The 15,965-nt window shown below is 36.0% G+C and overlaps 2 protein-coding genes across 5 annotated transcripts in view; one reads left to right on the top strand and one right to left on the bottom strand.

The window, feature by feature from the left end:
* Nucleotides 1–1,065, top strand: part of LOC144980875 (uncharacterized) — an 8,095-nt gene extending 7,030 nt beyond the window's left edge. The window contains exon 4 of the mRNA XM_078928763.1: nucleotides 1–1,065. This exon is cut by the window's left edge and continues 1,071 nt beyond it. Within this exon, the coding sequence (XP_078784889.1) occupies nucleotides 1–300 (300 nt within the window). The 3' untranslated portion in view covers nucleotides 301–1,065.
* A 5,634-nt stretch (nucleotides 1,066–6,699) lies between these two features.
* LOC144980874 (filamin-B-like) overlaps nucleotides 6,700–15,965 on the bottom strand; it is a 94,096-nt gene continuing 84,830 nt past the window's right edge. For all 4 annotated transcript variants that reach the window (XM_078928760.1, XM_078928757.1, XM_078928761.1 and 1 more), the window contains exons 30-31: nucleotides 14,652–14,819; nucleotides 6,700–12,281 (exon numbers count right to left, since the gene is read on the bottom strand). In XM_078928760.1, the coding sequence (XP_078784886.1) occupies nucleotides 11,800–12,281; nucleotides 14,652–14,819 (650 nt within the window). In that variant the 3' untranslated portion in view covers nucleotides 6,700–11,799. The remainder of the gene's footprint in view (nucleotides 12,282–14,651; nucleotides 14,820–15,965) is intronic.

The following is a 15,965-nucleotide window of genomic DNA, read 5'->3' as shown; positions in this document are numbered from 1 at the left end:
CTAGAAAAAATGTCAGCCGCAGAAGCTAAGTCTCTCGCTATAGACAAACAAAGTGATCTGCTGGACATGCAACAAGAAAAACTGGATATGATGAGAAGTCGACCCAAATTGCCTGAACCCCGAGAAACACGCCCTCCGCCTCCTCCCCCACAGGAAAAGCCAGAACCTCCTCCAGGCCCATCCGCGGCAGAGCTAAAGAGTTTAGCCCGAGACAAAGCGCAAGATGCCATGGATAGAAGGGCGGACATGATAGCAATGGTAAAGGAAAGGACACCATCTCGTCCCCGTTTTGTTGGCTGATTTGTCTCAAACAAAAAAAAAAAAAAACACTTTATTCTCGTGTAATCTGGTCATAATAATAATAATAATAATATCAGTGTTGTGTTCGTTATCCAGAATGCCAAATGCCGCCACGAAAGTGGTTCTTTCGGCAAAGAAGCTGTGGAACAATAGAAAACAATGAGTATCAAAAACGTTGCTTCATTTGTGAAATTTGATCTTTCTTAATAGAAAAACATCAAAAAGGTTACTTCACTTTACAAGTTTTATACCCTATGTCAAAGAAAAAAGTTGATTGACATCCTAACGTCAGAGTGTATTTATTTGTTAAGACGGTATTTTTATGTAATGCGTTGTTATGCATGGAGTTACAAGTTCATAACAATCAAATCACCAATATTTTAATTCTTTTATCATATTAATGTAGAAAAAATATGGTATAGGTCTTTGAAGTTTTATAACTGTAGTTTCAAGTTCAACATTAAACATAGAACAATTACATGTCTTGTCGAAAATTCAAATTGGCATTTCATAAAATTATCCAATTGTGTCTTAAATCAAATTAACAATATTGAATCTGATTGTAGCGTATTGAAATAGAAAGCTCCAATATTTACATTTTATCTGAAGTCATCATCTGTGATCGAATGTTAACTCATCATTCCTCCTTTTTTCACGTATTGATTTGCATTTCCACAACAACAACAACAAAAAAGAGCTCTAAATATGTTTTATTACATTTTAGAATAGTCTCTAACTGAAAAAAAAACAAACAAAAAAAAACAACAAACACACAACAACAATACGTGCATGTAGATATGTGATTTCTCAGTGACACGAAAACGTTCCTATGAATTAAAAACTTCGATGTGATGTAAAGTGATCAAACATTGGTTCATTTCACAACAGAATACGGAGTTAGCGTGTAGAAAATACACGCTCGTTGGATGTAAAAGAAGCAACGATCAAATTGAATATTATAGGCATAACATTAACAGATATATAATAGTTACATTGCCTTTTAATATATTTTTTTACTGCCTACATATGTAGACAGTTTGGCGCCACAATGAATATGTCTCATCACTTGTAGTGTTGACACCGGATGAAATGTGTGCGGAGAAAATTAATTTGGATTCTTTTTACAAAACTACTTAAGACAGATGTTTTATGAGTCTTTTTAAAATGTAATATTATAAAAGTATTGCCCCAGGAAGAAATTGTAAGGAAAATAAGTCTTACCCAAAAGATGGTATAAATATAGCACTGGTGTTATTTACATTTCGACAGCAGGATAAATCTACACCGTTTTTTATTGATTGTCGTTTGCCTTAATTTATGTCAAATTATTCAATACTGTTTCCAATGCGAATTGTTTCCCCTGAAATTTAGTTACTTATTGTGTAAGTGCTCTTTTTTTAACGCCCAAAAAGCTTTTTAAACTTTTACGATAGTAGTAGTATCGTTCGGCTACACTTCTATGTTCAAGGTATCAATCCAGGTTCGGAAGTCATCATCACATTTGTTGATGGTTTCAAATCCCCCTTCCAGTTTTGTCTCTGGGCAATCTAGAACGAGGTGGTTTGCATCTTGTGGTGCTTGAACTTTTAGGGTGAAGTTGAATGTGAATTCTAGTTTAATCAAAATGTACCCTAGGAATGACGTGGGGTTTCTGGGTTGTCCCTTACCAACAGGACAAACGTTCGACATTCGTTGAAAAAGAAAAGACCCTAACTGACTTCGATCTGTATATTCTTGATAACACTGAAGTTAACATTACAATTCATCATCATTTGTTATATATACTGTGGATTTTGTGCACCATTTACTTAAAATGAAAGGTTTTTATTATCTTACAAGAAAACTACAACTCTGAAATACGTGATGGAATATGTGTTGTGTCGAATATTAATTGTTCCCTTCAAAACTACAACTTAAAAACTGTTGATATTTACATCTTATAATACATATTTTTTGTGGTTTCTATATTATTTTCCCTTCATTGTTATATTCAGCCAAAAACAGAAATGTCACATGTGTCATAATTGTCCCTTTGTTTAATGAAGATCCCAAGATTAGAGCGACTGTCAGGACAATTATTAATGTCACCCATCAGCTACTTGGGAGTATTATTTATTGTTTTGTGACAAACTTGATAACTACCACTAGGTTAATTTGTCATTTATTAATGAATTTTATTTAGTTTTTGCATCTCTCTCTCTCTCTCTCTCTCTCTCTCTCTCTCTCTCTTTTTCTCTCTCTCTCTCTCTCTCTCCCTCTCTATTTTTGGTACTGTTATCACCTATCTAATTTACTTCATGATTTTGTATTGTTTAATATGAGTTTATTTATTATTTGAGAAACTAAATAACCACGACTGCCTTTCGTCAATTTGTTAATTTATCACTTATAAATGATTTTAGTTTTTTGTATCTTTTTCTCTATCTTTTTCACCACAGTTTTAATATCAGAAAAAAAAACTGTCTTCATTATTTTTATTTGGGTCTAATTTATGAGGTGATTTATTATGTGTGGAACTAAATAACTACCACTAGGTTTTGTTTAGTTTAATTTATCACTTATTACTGTATTTAGTTTTTGCATCCTTATTCTTTTTTTATCCCTTTTGCCACATGACTTCGTTTCATTAATTCATGAATATACGAGATATTTATTGTATGAGGAACTAAATAGCAATCGTTAAGTTTCGTCTCGGTCAATTTGGTATCTGAGGTTTTTAGTTCCTTTCTCTTTTTTTGCTGCTGATTTTTATTGTTGTTAAATTGACTACATTGTTTTGAGCGGAACTAAATAACTGACGCCAGGTCTGGTCTCCTTAAATGTGGCAGTTAATGTTTAAAACGTTTGTTTTTCTCTTCCCATTGCTTTCTTTTTTTTCTCTCTTTCTCGGTCAAACTGGTAATTTGGCTCCGTTTTGTTTAATTTATGAGTTATTCTTTTTTATAATTGCAATTTTTCTTTTCTTCTCTGTTTCCTTGTCTTTTCTTATTATCAAACCTCCACCAGGTTTCGTGTCAGTTAATTTATCAGTTAGTGTTGTAATGCATATTTGTTTTTTTTTTTTTTTTGTTGTTGTTTTTTGGAGGTTTTTATTTTTCTTTAACTCTCATCAATCTTATTTTTTACTGTAACAGGAGACATGGAATTACACACACACACTTATTCGTTATGCACGGATTCGTTGCACCTTTTGTTGTTGGATTGGTAAAAAATCTTTGTTAACCCTTGTACATCCACTTGCCGCTCAAGTGACAAACCACGCCCATTTTGACGGGGGGAGAATTGTTAACTCTTGATGCCCTTTATTGACCTCATCCGGAGTAACCCCCCTTTGTCTCTATTTATTACACACGATGTTTTTTTATCCTGCGATGACAAGAGTGTCAGTGATAGTTTATTCATTCCGTCTTCTTGGCATCACAACAGTTAATTATGTCATCTCATAATATAGTCCCATAAACTTACTGTTGTCTGATTTTTTTACTGTGGCGGTCTCCTTCTTCCTCTACTACTACTACTACTACTACTACTACTACTACTACTACTACTACTACTACTACTACTACTACTACTACTACTACTACTACTACTACAGCCACAACTACTACTACAACAACAATAACTACTACAACAACAATAACTACTACTACTACTACTACTACTACTACTACTACTACTACTACTACTACTACTACTACTACTACTACTACTACTACTACAACAACAACAACAACAACAACTACTACTACTACTACTACTACTACTACTACTACTACTACTACTACTTACTACTACTACTACTACTACAACAACAACAACAACAACTACTACTACTACTACTACTACTACTACTACTACTACTACTACTACTACTACTACTACAAGAACAACAACTACAGCAACAACAACAACAACAACTACTACTACTACTACTACTACTACAACTACAACAACAACAACAACAACTACTACTACTACTACTACTACTACTACTACTACTACTACTACTACTACTACGACTACTACTACTACGTTTCCTCTTCCCCTTTCTCTTCGTCCTACGCTCTATCTCCATCTTCAAATATTTCTACAAATTACAACGAATGCTTTCCTTAAGCCATTGTTTTGTCCTTGTCGTCAGCATTCTCTTGGATGAAAGAATAGCAACTTCTGACCTCTCACCTGTCGTTTATCATATTTTTTTTTGATAGATTTATTTCCCCTTGACGCCCAGCCTTGCTCTTGTCCCTCGTCTACTATTTTTATATTTTTCTACTTATGATATAAATGTATTGGAACAATAAAGAGTTACCCAATATAATTTGGCCTGGTGTTTTTGTGATTTTGTATCTATTATTTATTTTCATGGTTGAGGAGAGTTAGCTTGAATCACAGAGAGTGCTCGACAGTTTCATTGGAGCACGAATTATTTAATATTCTCAGCTCGTGTAGTTTTTTTGCTCCCTCCTACAGCGCTGTTTCCTCCATCCGCTCATTGAAAGACGGGTTCTTCTGGGAATAATGCTATTAAACAAAACTTAACAGTATTCCTCCCTGAAGAACCCGTCTATCTACGAGCGGATGGGGGAAACAGCGCTGTATTAGGAGGGAGAGAAAAAAAAACCCCAAAGGAGGTTAGAATAATAAATATTATTTATTTATATTTATTTTTGCAAAAGTTTTCAGCCGAATCAGTGACGATGTTGTTTTGTTTTAACCCTTGACCTATGCCGGGCCTCCTATGTAGTCCCTTGTGCTAAGCAGTTTGGACAATTTTCAGGAAATTTGTGTAATTTGTGTGAAAACAAATACAGGGAGTAATAGCAGGCACAGCCACAGTGACCTCCCCACCCACCCTGGGAGGTCAAAAGCCCTTACAGAGGAATAGAAGAGATATCAACGCTGTAGTCCTACGATGTATCTTCTGGCCTGGAAGTGGCCAACATTCTTCTACAAAAAAGAGACAATCAAATGCTTATGAATATTCTTTAAAGAACTGTTGTTGTCTGTATTAAGGGTTTTACGGCGCTTTCGACACTATTTGGTCAATTTAATCCCAGTAAAAAGGAAGATGATTGAGGAAAGTTGTAGATCTTAAGTTAAAATCACCAAACAAAAATCAAGGACAAAGGAGCAGGTTCAAATTGGGAACATAAGATTTCACAAGAAATCCACCAATGTGCCCATTTTCACTTTGCCTAAGATTCCCATCCAGACACAAGCAAAGAATCTCTCTATGAAGGATACACTCAAATGTTTTGCAAACGCAATGATATTGTTCTAAACTATATAAATCCATGACAGAACATACATATGAATTACGAGGAAATAATATCTCTCAAAACAGGTACTTTTGAATGTATCCATTCCAGGACCAGGAAACAACTCAGACAATCTCACTCTAGAACAAAGACGGCAGCAACATGGAAATGTTTGCTTTGTGTTGGTTTTAAGTGTTTTACAACGCTTGCGACACATAGGTAAAAAGGAAGGAAATGGGATAGTCAAGAAAAGTTATAAAGTTACAAAAGAAAGACAAAGAGGAATGGTTAAAATAGGGAACAGATGTAGATTCTAAGAGTACACTATCAATGTACTTCGTTTGAGATTACCTAAAAGTCTCATCCATACACAAGCACAGGTCCTCATTCAGAGGAATACACTCAAATGTTTACAAACCATTATATATTTAAAACAAAAAAATGTAACGGTGCAAAACAGAGAGATGATTTACAAGGAAAAAAATACCATCTCCCAAAACTATAGCTGTACATTTGACTGTTCCCCTCCCAGTGAAGGAGTCCGGCCTAAGCTAGAACAAACCCAAGTAATCTCACTCCAAGACAAAGAAAGAAAGCAACTCAGGAAACAGATGTAGGGGTATAGAAGACACAGTAAGTGTCCTTCCTGCCCATTATGGGAGGTCAGGGACCCCACCAATGTATCCTATCTAGGCCCAGGTAAAAAAAAACCCAAACAATCTCAATCCAGAACAAAGACGGCATCGACATGGAAAGGTAAGGCACGATTTTGGAGATAGGAAGACACAGCACGCCACTCAAATGTTTACAAATCATATATAATATGTAAACAAAACATAATACAGCGCAGAAGGAAAAAATATCATCTCCCAAAACTATCTATACATTCGACTGTTTCCCTCTCAGCAAGGGCATCCAGCCAGGTCCAGGACAAAAGCAAGTGATCTTATTCCAAGACAAAGACAGAAAGCATGTTCGAAAACAGGTATAGGGGGATAGAAGAAACAGTATGTATCTCCTTGCCCACTATGGGAGGTCAGGGACTCCACCCAGGAGTTCAGAAGACCTCACCCAGTCCGGCTCTCTGTCGACCGTCGATGTTGAACCCGAGTAATTAAAAAAATCAAACTAAAACTTATTTCTACATATAGAAATTATTTTATTGAGATAACGTGTTTGTCAAGTAATTAATATTTATTTATTTGCACAGCAATAAAAGAATTAAGAGTTAATAATATGCTATAGCGTTCGATCTATATGCAAAATATAAATGGAATAAAATATAAACAAATATGTCGGATAAAAACAAATATGTGTAGAAGTTTAAGTACATGATGATTGGTAAAAATTGTTGATAAAATGGAAGTAAGATAATCTTTTTTTTAAAAAAATATATCAATAGTAAAACGTTTTGACAACATAATGAAAAACGAGTATTTTATAAGGCAAGTCAGAAATTAAATAGAAAGTGCTAAACTTTGTGTGTTTTTTTAAGCTGAACTTTTTCTAAACGAATAAAAACTGGTTCAAGTCGCACTGAGGACGTATGCCCATCGCCTCCACCATGTATTAATAATTGTGGCCAGAAAAAGAAGTCATGTAAAGATCAATCGAATAAAATTACCCTCATCTTGTCAAAAAAGAAATCCAAACCGTCTCAAACCTGGGATTTTACGAATGCCCTGGGTTTGAGAGTTTTCTTTGTTTTGTTTTTCTTTTTCTTTTTTCAAGGTAACTTTAATCAATCAATATTTGAAAGACAATTTTAAAATTCTTAAAACGTGCTCTTTTATTCTTCAGAGTACTGCGACGATAGAGCAGGTAATTAAGTCGGGATGAACAAGATGCTGAAAATTTAATATGTGACCAAAGATATAAAATTTGTATTAAATTTATATGCTTAATAGAAGAGAATAAGCATAATTCCATAATCTGGCAAATACAAGTCATGTGTCATATTTTTTTTACCATTTAGCTTTAATGCTGATTTTTATTTTTTAATTGATTCTGCTCCACTCCGACAAAATAAAACATTGAGGCGGTGGGTAAGATGTAGGAATGCCAGGAAGCACCTTCATTTTAAATTTAGACTCTAGTGGGAATACAATAAAGACACTATTGAAATGGAAAGACTAGGATGTGGAAATGGAAGACGACAAAGCGATATAAAACGGCTGATGTTTGTTTGTTTTTAGGGGTTCAAGCGTAGCCATCGTTAACATATGATAACCTGACATTGACCAAAAAACGACGTAAAAGAAAACAAATCGTGAGTTGTATTCAATAGTTCAACCAATGGAATCATTTGTTTCCTTGAGCTCTACTTACGACAACTCACTAGACGCTGTGAAAACCTTAAAAAATGACGTTCTAATGGATTCTATAGATAGAATGCGCTTGGCTAAGGAGTTCACAACATTGCCATCCGGAAGTATAACGGACCAACACACAAACTCTGTGTAACCATGAACTTTTATAGTCTGGTTAATACAGTTTAGTGAGAACAACTCACAAACGCGGATGGCAAAAACAATAACAAAGGCCTGAGTGACGTCATCTGCATACTATCTATTCTATAGATAGTTCGAAGATGACGTCACTCAGGCCTTTGTTCTTCTTTTTGCCATCCGCGTTTGTGAGTTGTTCTCACTAAACTGTATTAACCAGACTATAAAAGTTCATGGTTACACAGAGTTTGTGTGTTGGTCCGTTATACTTCCGGATGGCAATGTTGTGAACTCCTTGGCCAAGCGCATTCTATCTATAAGTTAACGATGGCTGAGGTTTAAGGCGTTCGCGACACCATTCGGTCAATTCAGAGCCATTAAAAAGAGCAGGAAAAAAATATCGAAAATCTCAATCCAGAACAATGACAGAGAGCAGCATGGAAAGGGAAAACAGGAGACACAGCAAATGATTTCTCTGCCCACTGTGGGAGGAGGTTAGAAAATCCTACCCTGAAACACCGAGATACGTCTTTTTCACCTACGTATTTCGTCACACATTGTTGTGAGTGTTAATTATTGTGAGATAAATAACAATGCGAAATTTAATATGCAAAACAGATAAGATGGACGTTTCGGGTTACCGCTTTACAAACAAAACAGGATGAATGAAACACTACAGACGAATGAGTTAATGTGGTTGTGGCGTCGTTAAGATGAATTTGGGCTCAAAGACCCTTTTTCATCCAAAAAAACAAAATACGCAGCATGTAGTGAGTGCGTAAGGCGTAGCTACAAATTCTCGATAAGGGGTATAGTTAGAATTAGGGGAATAGTTAGAATTTACTATGAGTTATAATGGTGAACGGAGATAAATGATCCGGTAAGACGAAAAGACCCCGGAGGATATGGGACCAATACTGCTGTACTCTCAAACAAAAAAAAAAACCTTTAAAAAAATTTTGGCCAAGAAACTCGTCCTTCAAATATCGATTGATTAAAAGGACCCTCATTGTGTCAAAAAACTCTAAAGTCTTCTTAAACTTTATCAAAGTCCCATGTTCGATGTCTTGCTATTCGTTTTTAAGGGTTTTTACTCTTGCAACACGTTTAGGTCATATCAGCGCCAGCAAAGAAAGAAAATGGGATAGATAGTAAAAAGTTATAGAATTACAATTGAAGATAAAGTAAGACAAAGGGGAAATGGTTCCAGAGAGTTTTTGACAATATTTTGGTCATTTTAATCAATCGACATTTGAAGGACGAGTTTTTCTGGCCAAAATATGAAAAAAAATGTGTTGGTTTTCTTTCAGATTACGGCAGAATTTGTCAAGGAAGTGATATAGCACCAATATGATAAATGGTTAAAAATAAATGTATACATTTGTAGCCCATCGCCTCATAACGGTACTATGTCGGGATGTACCAAATAACGGTCGAAAACTTACTTATAAATTAAAATGATGAGAAAAATAGTTTGGAACTCTTTCTTTCTTTAAGAATCGGGAGGTCTGAAGTTCGATCCCCAGTCGAGGAATGCTGAAAATGTTTTGGGCAGTGTGGTCTAGTGGTTAAGGCATTGCACTGTGACCAGGAAGGACCCGAGTTTGAGCCCCGCTTGTTTTTTCCTTTGTCAAGATTATCAACCCCCAATTTTCTCAGTTGGACAACCATGGGTGATTCCTGTTGACATCAGACATCTTGTTTGATGGATTATCTATATTCCTCATGGAATGTCTAGGCGACGGTATCTAATGATAGCATAGGCGTATTTTTTTCTTTTTCCTTACTTTGACTGATACTTTTTCAAACACACCAATTAAGATCTTTAAGAAACCACGTTATTTCTTTTTTTAAACATATAATATATTTAACCTATGTCTGATAATCGTAGCTATAACTTCAATCTTTCAGTATCTAAATTACGCGACATAATACCTATACGAGTCAATGGGTCACAGTTAAATTTGTTGTTTGTTGCTTTAGGTCTCTTCCAACACAATTGAGGTTATATGAGAGACCGCTGAAACAAAAAAACAAGCAATCTAACAAAAATACTATAAATGTAAATCAAAATCATAACCTAAAGATATCATAAGCTAAATTATAAATAACCAAGAACAAACAGGCAGAAGATTTACAGAAAAAAAAAATCCCCTGTCAAAAATACAATCACAAACCAAAGAAGCAGGATAGGCTAGTAAAGAGAAGAAGAAACGACATCACTATCGGATCGTACGCCCATGCGAACATCATAGGTATATGATTGAGGGCCACCCGAGGTCACAGTTAAAAATATGTCGTTTCATAACAAGGATACATAATGCACATCAAACAATTTACTGTTTTAAAAATTCAGTTATACTGAAATAAAGTCAAGATTAAGAATTGTCTTTAAAATCCAACATAGTAAACAACAAGAAAAAAAAGTTAAATATAAAATGTAAACATTGTATCTTTTAACTCATTAAAGTCAATATTTAACAACAAAAAATACAACACGATAACAAAAATAATGCAAAACAATTTTAGGAGACGACTTAAAACTAATTCAGAACAAAACCGATGGGTTAGATGGATCGTCTGATAACCCAAATTATTATGGGCTCATTGTTGTAATGGAAAGTGCTACTCTCAAATCTTCGCACCTTATTGTCCACCATAACAACATTAAATCAACCCCATAATTGTGCTAATGCTCGGTTATTAGACCTGAAAATACGTATACATAGGCTAGAATTTCGATCGAGACCAAGAGGCGTGTGACACCACTCGTGGACCGTATTACCATGGTATATGCGTATTTTAATGCTATCAAATCGTAGACGTCATAATATTATTTAAATTATATCTTATTATTGTAAAACAATTAAGAATCAGACCCGCTTAAAACTGTCCCCATTTTAAAACAACATAGCTTCGGAATAATCTCAATTTTGATTAAAAGAAAAACAAACTTTCACAACAATATTTTATTTACATGGAGAAAGAGGACGAAAATTGTTTTAAGAATACATGGAGGTTCGTAACAATCTATAAACAATTTGAAGCGCCTCAAAATCAATCTCAACAATTGAATCACATTAATAAAAGTTTCGATCACACCTAGTAACTAAATTTCGAAGCCACATAAATTTATGTAGCATTCATTTTATACCAAATAGCCTAGACTTTGATATTGAATCTTGTGATGTGAACACAATAATAATAATAATAATAATAATAATAATAATAATAATAATAATAATAATAATAATAATAATAATAATAATAATAATAATAATAATAATAATAATAATAATAATAATAATATCTATCTGTCTTTATGTGTATTTTCAAATCCACTCCTTTCCTAACCTCCTCAAATCCTATCAGTGAACACATTCTTGATCTAAGATATATCAGTGACGTATAAGTTTCATTGTAATTAAAACTATCTCTTGCTAAATTGTATGCGTTTAACACAATAATTCATAACAAAAAAAATCATAAAAATACCCATATAGAATCAAAACTTAGTAAAAATCTAATAACAAAAAGGGGGAAATGGAAAGGCTCCGGATGGAAACAATGAACGTTTCGGGTACAAACCCTTCGTCAGCAAAACAATTAAAAAAAAACCAACGGAACGTTGAACGCTTGTTTGTAATCTGCACCGTCCATGGTTTGTACCTTTTCTACCCGAAGCATTTGAAAACAAATGAAACAAAAGCCTTTCCCTTCTCACCTTTTTGTTAGAATTTTTCACGATCCCAGGCTTCAGGGGTAGATAGCCCCAACTGTTCTCTAAAACTTTAGTACAACATATCGCCAACTCCGTCGTTACTATTAGCAGTACTAAAATTTCTACTTGTGGAAGTTCTTTGGGATCGTGGAGACTCTTTGCGTCTAATGCTGCTGCCGCCATCATCATCATTCCCGTGACTAATGCTATTGTTGATATTGTTGTTGTTGTTGTTGTTGTAACTGTTATTTCTCTTGATACTGTTGTAGTTGTTGATGTTGTTGTTGTTGTTATAGTTATTATTGTTGCTGTAGCCGTTGATGACACTGCTGCTGGTATTGTGGGGGCTTGGTTGAAGGACGCCGAGTTCCTCCTGCATCCTGAGGAGTTCAGCATCGCTGTCCCCCAGTAACACCGTGTAGGGACTCCCCTCAACGTGGACTCCCGACCACTGAACGTGTACCGTATAGACCCCAGGCTCCACAGGGTCGTAGAAACATTGGTAGATTTTATCCTTCTCGCTGGCCTTACGCATCTTCACGTTAAATGCTCCTGAAAATTATGACATATAAAAAATACATATTAACATGGCGACGATAACAAGAATCTGGAATTGTCCGAAGACTCCTTCATAATAAAAAAAAATTGAGGTTTAATATAGATCTTGAGTTTCAGCTATTCTTTTTAAAATAGCGCAATGTCAACTAAATGTGCTCAAAGCGCTTTACAATGGGTCACTGGCGAACAGCAACATTTAACATTTAGTTAGGCCCGTTAGGCGATATTGCGATTTTTTTCGGATAACGCTGTTAACGACCAGGTTCTCTTTTTATACCTGAGTACGGTGAGAGAATGTAAATAAAGAGCCTTTTCCAAGGACTCAACTATTCGCCGAGCGAGGCTCGAACCCAGGACCTTCCGATCCGAAAGCCAGTGTCACTAGACCACATAGTCGCACAATTCATATAGACAATATTTTTGACCCACCGTCTCCATGTTGTCAGTCTGGATGCTAAAAAGTCAAATTAAAGACAAATTTATCAAAACTATGGCGATGGGCCACATTTACTAAATGTACTTAAAGCCCTTTACAACGGGACCCAAGCCAACATGTAGGGCGAGACAGGCCGTAAGTAAGTCACGATTACATAAGGGGCAGCGTGGCTCAGCGGTACGGTCTTTGCTTCGTACCCAAAAAGTACCGAGTTCGATCACCCTCCGCTGCGCTGTGTGGCCTTGAGCAAGTCATCTCGACCTAGTCATTTTGCGTCGCTGCAATGAGACTGACGCCTAGGGCTATTCCAGTCATCCCTTGGAATAGACCATAGAGACAAATTCCCCCTATGGGATGAATAAAGGGAATTATATCTTATTTATTTCATTATATTATTTTCGACAGAGACCAAGCTGTTAATAGCCAGGCCAGGTACACTTGAGTATGGTGATATAATTAGAATTTAAGCAATTTGTCTTTTCCACTTACTCATTTTTGTGCGGCATATAGAGGGACTGAAACCAGGTATCTATAGGTCAGGAGCCGAGTGTCATGACCAAAAGGTAAGGCAACAATTATTATTATCATTCCTCCTCGTCGTCAATCTCATCACCCTCCTCCTCCTCTTCCTCCTCCCCTTCCTCCTCCTCCTCCTTCTCTTAATCTTCTTTGTATACTTTTGCTGTCTCATTCTTTGACTAGCCTGAGTTTGTCCCGGTTTCCATAGCGTAAAATGGACAATTGCAATTTTTTGCAATCTTTTGGATAGGACGTTAGTCACTCGCAAATTACTTTCCGTCAGATCTTACAGACCTAGCTATCCATTCATTGCAGGGTGAACAGGGAGGTCAGAGAAAAATCTCAACTTCACCCGGGATCGATCTCAGTCCCTTTGCGTATGAAGCGAGTGCTCTACCAACTGAGCTAGCGGGACCCCCCTTACCGCTTTGTTGAGGTTAACATACTATTCTTTAATAATCAAAATGTCATTTCAAATCATCAATCTTAGGAGTAAATGTGATGCAAAAATAAGGGTGAAAAATTGCCAGGATTTGTCCAAATATGTGGCTATGTATTCTAGTGATCTGACACTCGCTTTCGAATCGGGCGGTCCTGGGTTCGAGCCTCCGCCGGTGCATTGTTGAGTCCTTGGACAAGGCTCTTTACTCAAATTATCTCACCGTACTCATGTGTAAAATGAGTTAACAGCCGTTAATAGCGTCGCCTCTGTCCGGAAAAAAATGTATAATCACCTAACAGGCGTCATATCTCATCCTAAATTTTATTTGTTGCTGTTGGTCAGGAACCCTTTGTAAAGCACTTTGAGCACGTTTAGTGGATATTGCGCTATATAAAAGCTCAATTCAATCCAAATGAATCTCACCTTTTGGTCCAATGATATCCAAATATGTGGCCATGTATTCTAGTGATATGACACTCGCTTTCGGATCGGGAGGTCCTGGGTTCGAGCCTCCCCCCGATGCATTGTTGAGTCCTTGGAAAAGGCTCTTTACTCAAATTATCTCACCGTACTCAGGTGTAAAATGAGTTAACAGCTGTTAACAGCGTCGTCTCTGTCCGGAAAAGAATTGCATTATCGCCAAACAGGCGTCAAATCTCGTCCTAAATTTTATTTGTTGCTGTTGGTTAGGGGCCATTTGTAAAGCGATTTGAACACGTTTAGTGGATATTGCCCTATATAAAAGCTCAATTGAATCCAAATGACTTGCTTGAATGTCAACCTGAGATGCACATTCCTCCCACCAAATCCAAGCATCAGTAACACACTTTATAGTCACATGGAACAACTACAAAAGACGTCTAACTTCTACGTCATGGCACAAGACCGAAGGGCTAGAGCTCAGGCGGTCGCTGGTTCTGATAAGTAAGTAAGTAAGTAAGTAAGTAAGAATCCAAATGATTGTCACCTTTTGGTCCAATGATGCGGACACGGAGATCCCCGGCACCAGCTCCTGTTGTCTCCACCCAGAATGTGCTGTGGAATTTTGGGATGACTCCGTTCTCAATGCCTGGGCCCCACACCTTCACAGAGCCCTTTGGTGGCGGGTCTTTGATGTTGATGTTGAATGGACTCCCTGAAATAATAGTAATGGCGATGATGATGATGATGATGATGATGATGATGATGATGATGGTGTTGGTGGTAGTAGTGAGATGGTGAAGAGGAAGTTGATGATGATGGTGGTGATGACGACGATGACGACGACAACGATGATGATGATGATAATAATAATAATGATAATGATAATAATAATGATACTGATAATGATATTAATAATAGTACTACTACTACTACTACTACTACTACTACTACTACTACTACTACTACTACTACTACTACTACTACTACTACTACTACTACACTACTACTAAAATAAATATATACTAATAATAATAATAATAATAATAATAATAATAATAATAATAATAATAATAATAATAATAATAATAATACTTGTTATAGACGGAACAAAATTGGCGTCGCACATCTTTTTGTTATTGTTTTTAAAAAGCCATTTTAATATCTAGTTCTCACTAATTTCGATAAATCAGACTATGAAAGTTCAAGGTTACACATAGTTTTGTGTGTCAGTACGTTATATCCGGCTGGCAGATGTTGTGAGTATTTTACATAAACACATAGCATATATAATAAAATCACTTTTGAGCATCTGGTTGACCCCTGCATAATAGATACAGCTTTGAGACAATACGTCTTCATTTCACCAAGGAGAAAAGCTATGACGTCAGTTCAGGGGGAGGTAACTTTCACGATAATGCAATATCATCCGCACTTAATATATCTTGACATGACGCCGAATAAAGTGAAATAGGAGGGACAGTACTAAAATATTTTCTTATATTATGAATTATGAGTAAAAAATCTCTTAATCGTGAACTAAGTAGGTGTCCAGGTGCGGTGGATTGTTCAGGGATAAAATAATGTCTAACAACTGAAAAAAAAAGTGAATAATAATAATAATACTAAAAATAGACGGGTTTGTTTAATGTGAATTGCCCCCCCCCCCCCCAACTCATTCTTATCTTGTGCATACGATTTTGATAATGTGTCAGATTTGGACTTGGTGTAGTGTCATTAGACATCTTTATTTATTTTTTTCTCTCATTGGGACTTAGTTTGGAAAAATACTTGACAGACAGTAATGAAGATGCCTAACAGGCGATTCGTACGGTATGAAATGGAACACTGGTTCAGTATG

The sequence above is a fragment of the Berghia stephanieae genome, chromosome 10 (assembly GCF_034508935.2).
Source record: "Berghia stephanieae isolate SIO BIC M18660-M18661 chromosome 10, UCSD_Bste_1.3, whole genome shotgun sequence".
NCBI lineage: Eukaryota > Metazoa > Mollusca > Gastropoda > Nudibranchia > Aeolidiidae > Berghia > Berghia stephanieae.
The sequence above is the reverse complement of the archived record's forward strand: the minus strand, read 5'-3'. Positions and strand labels throughout refer to the sequence as shown.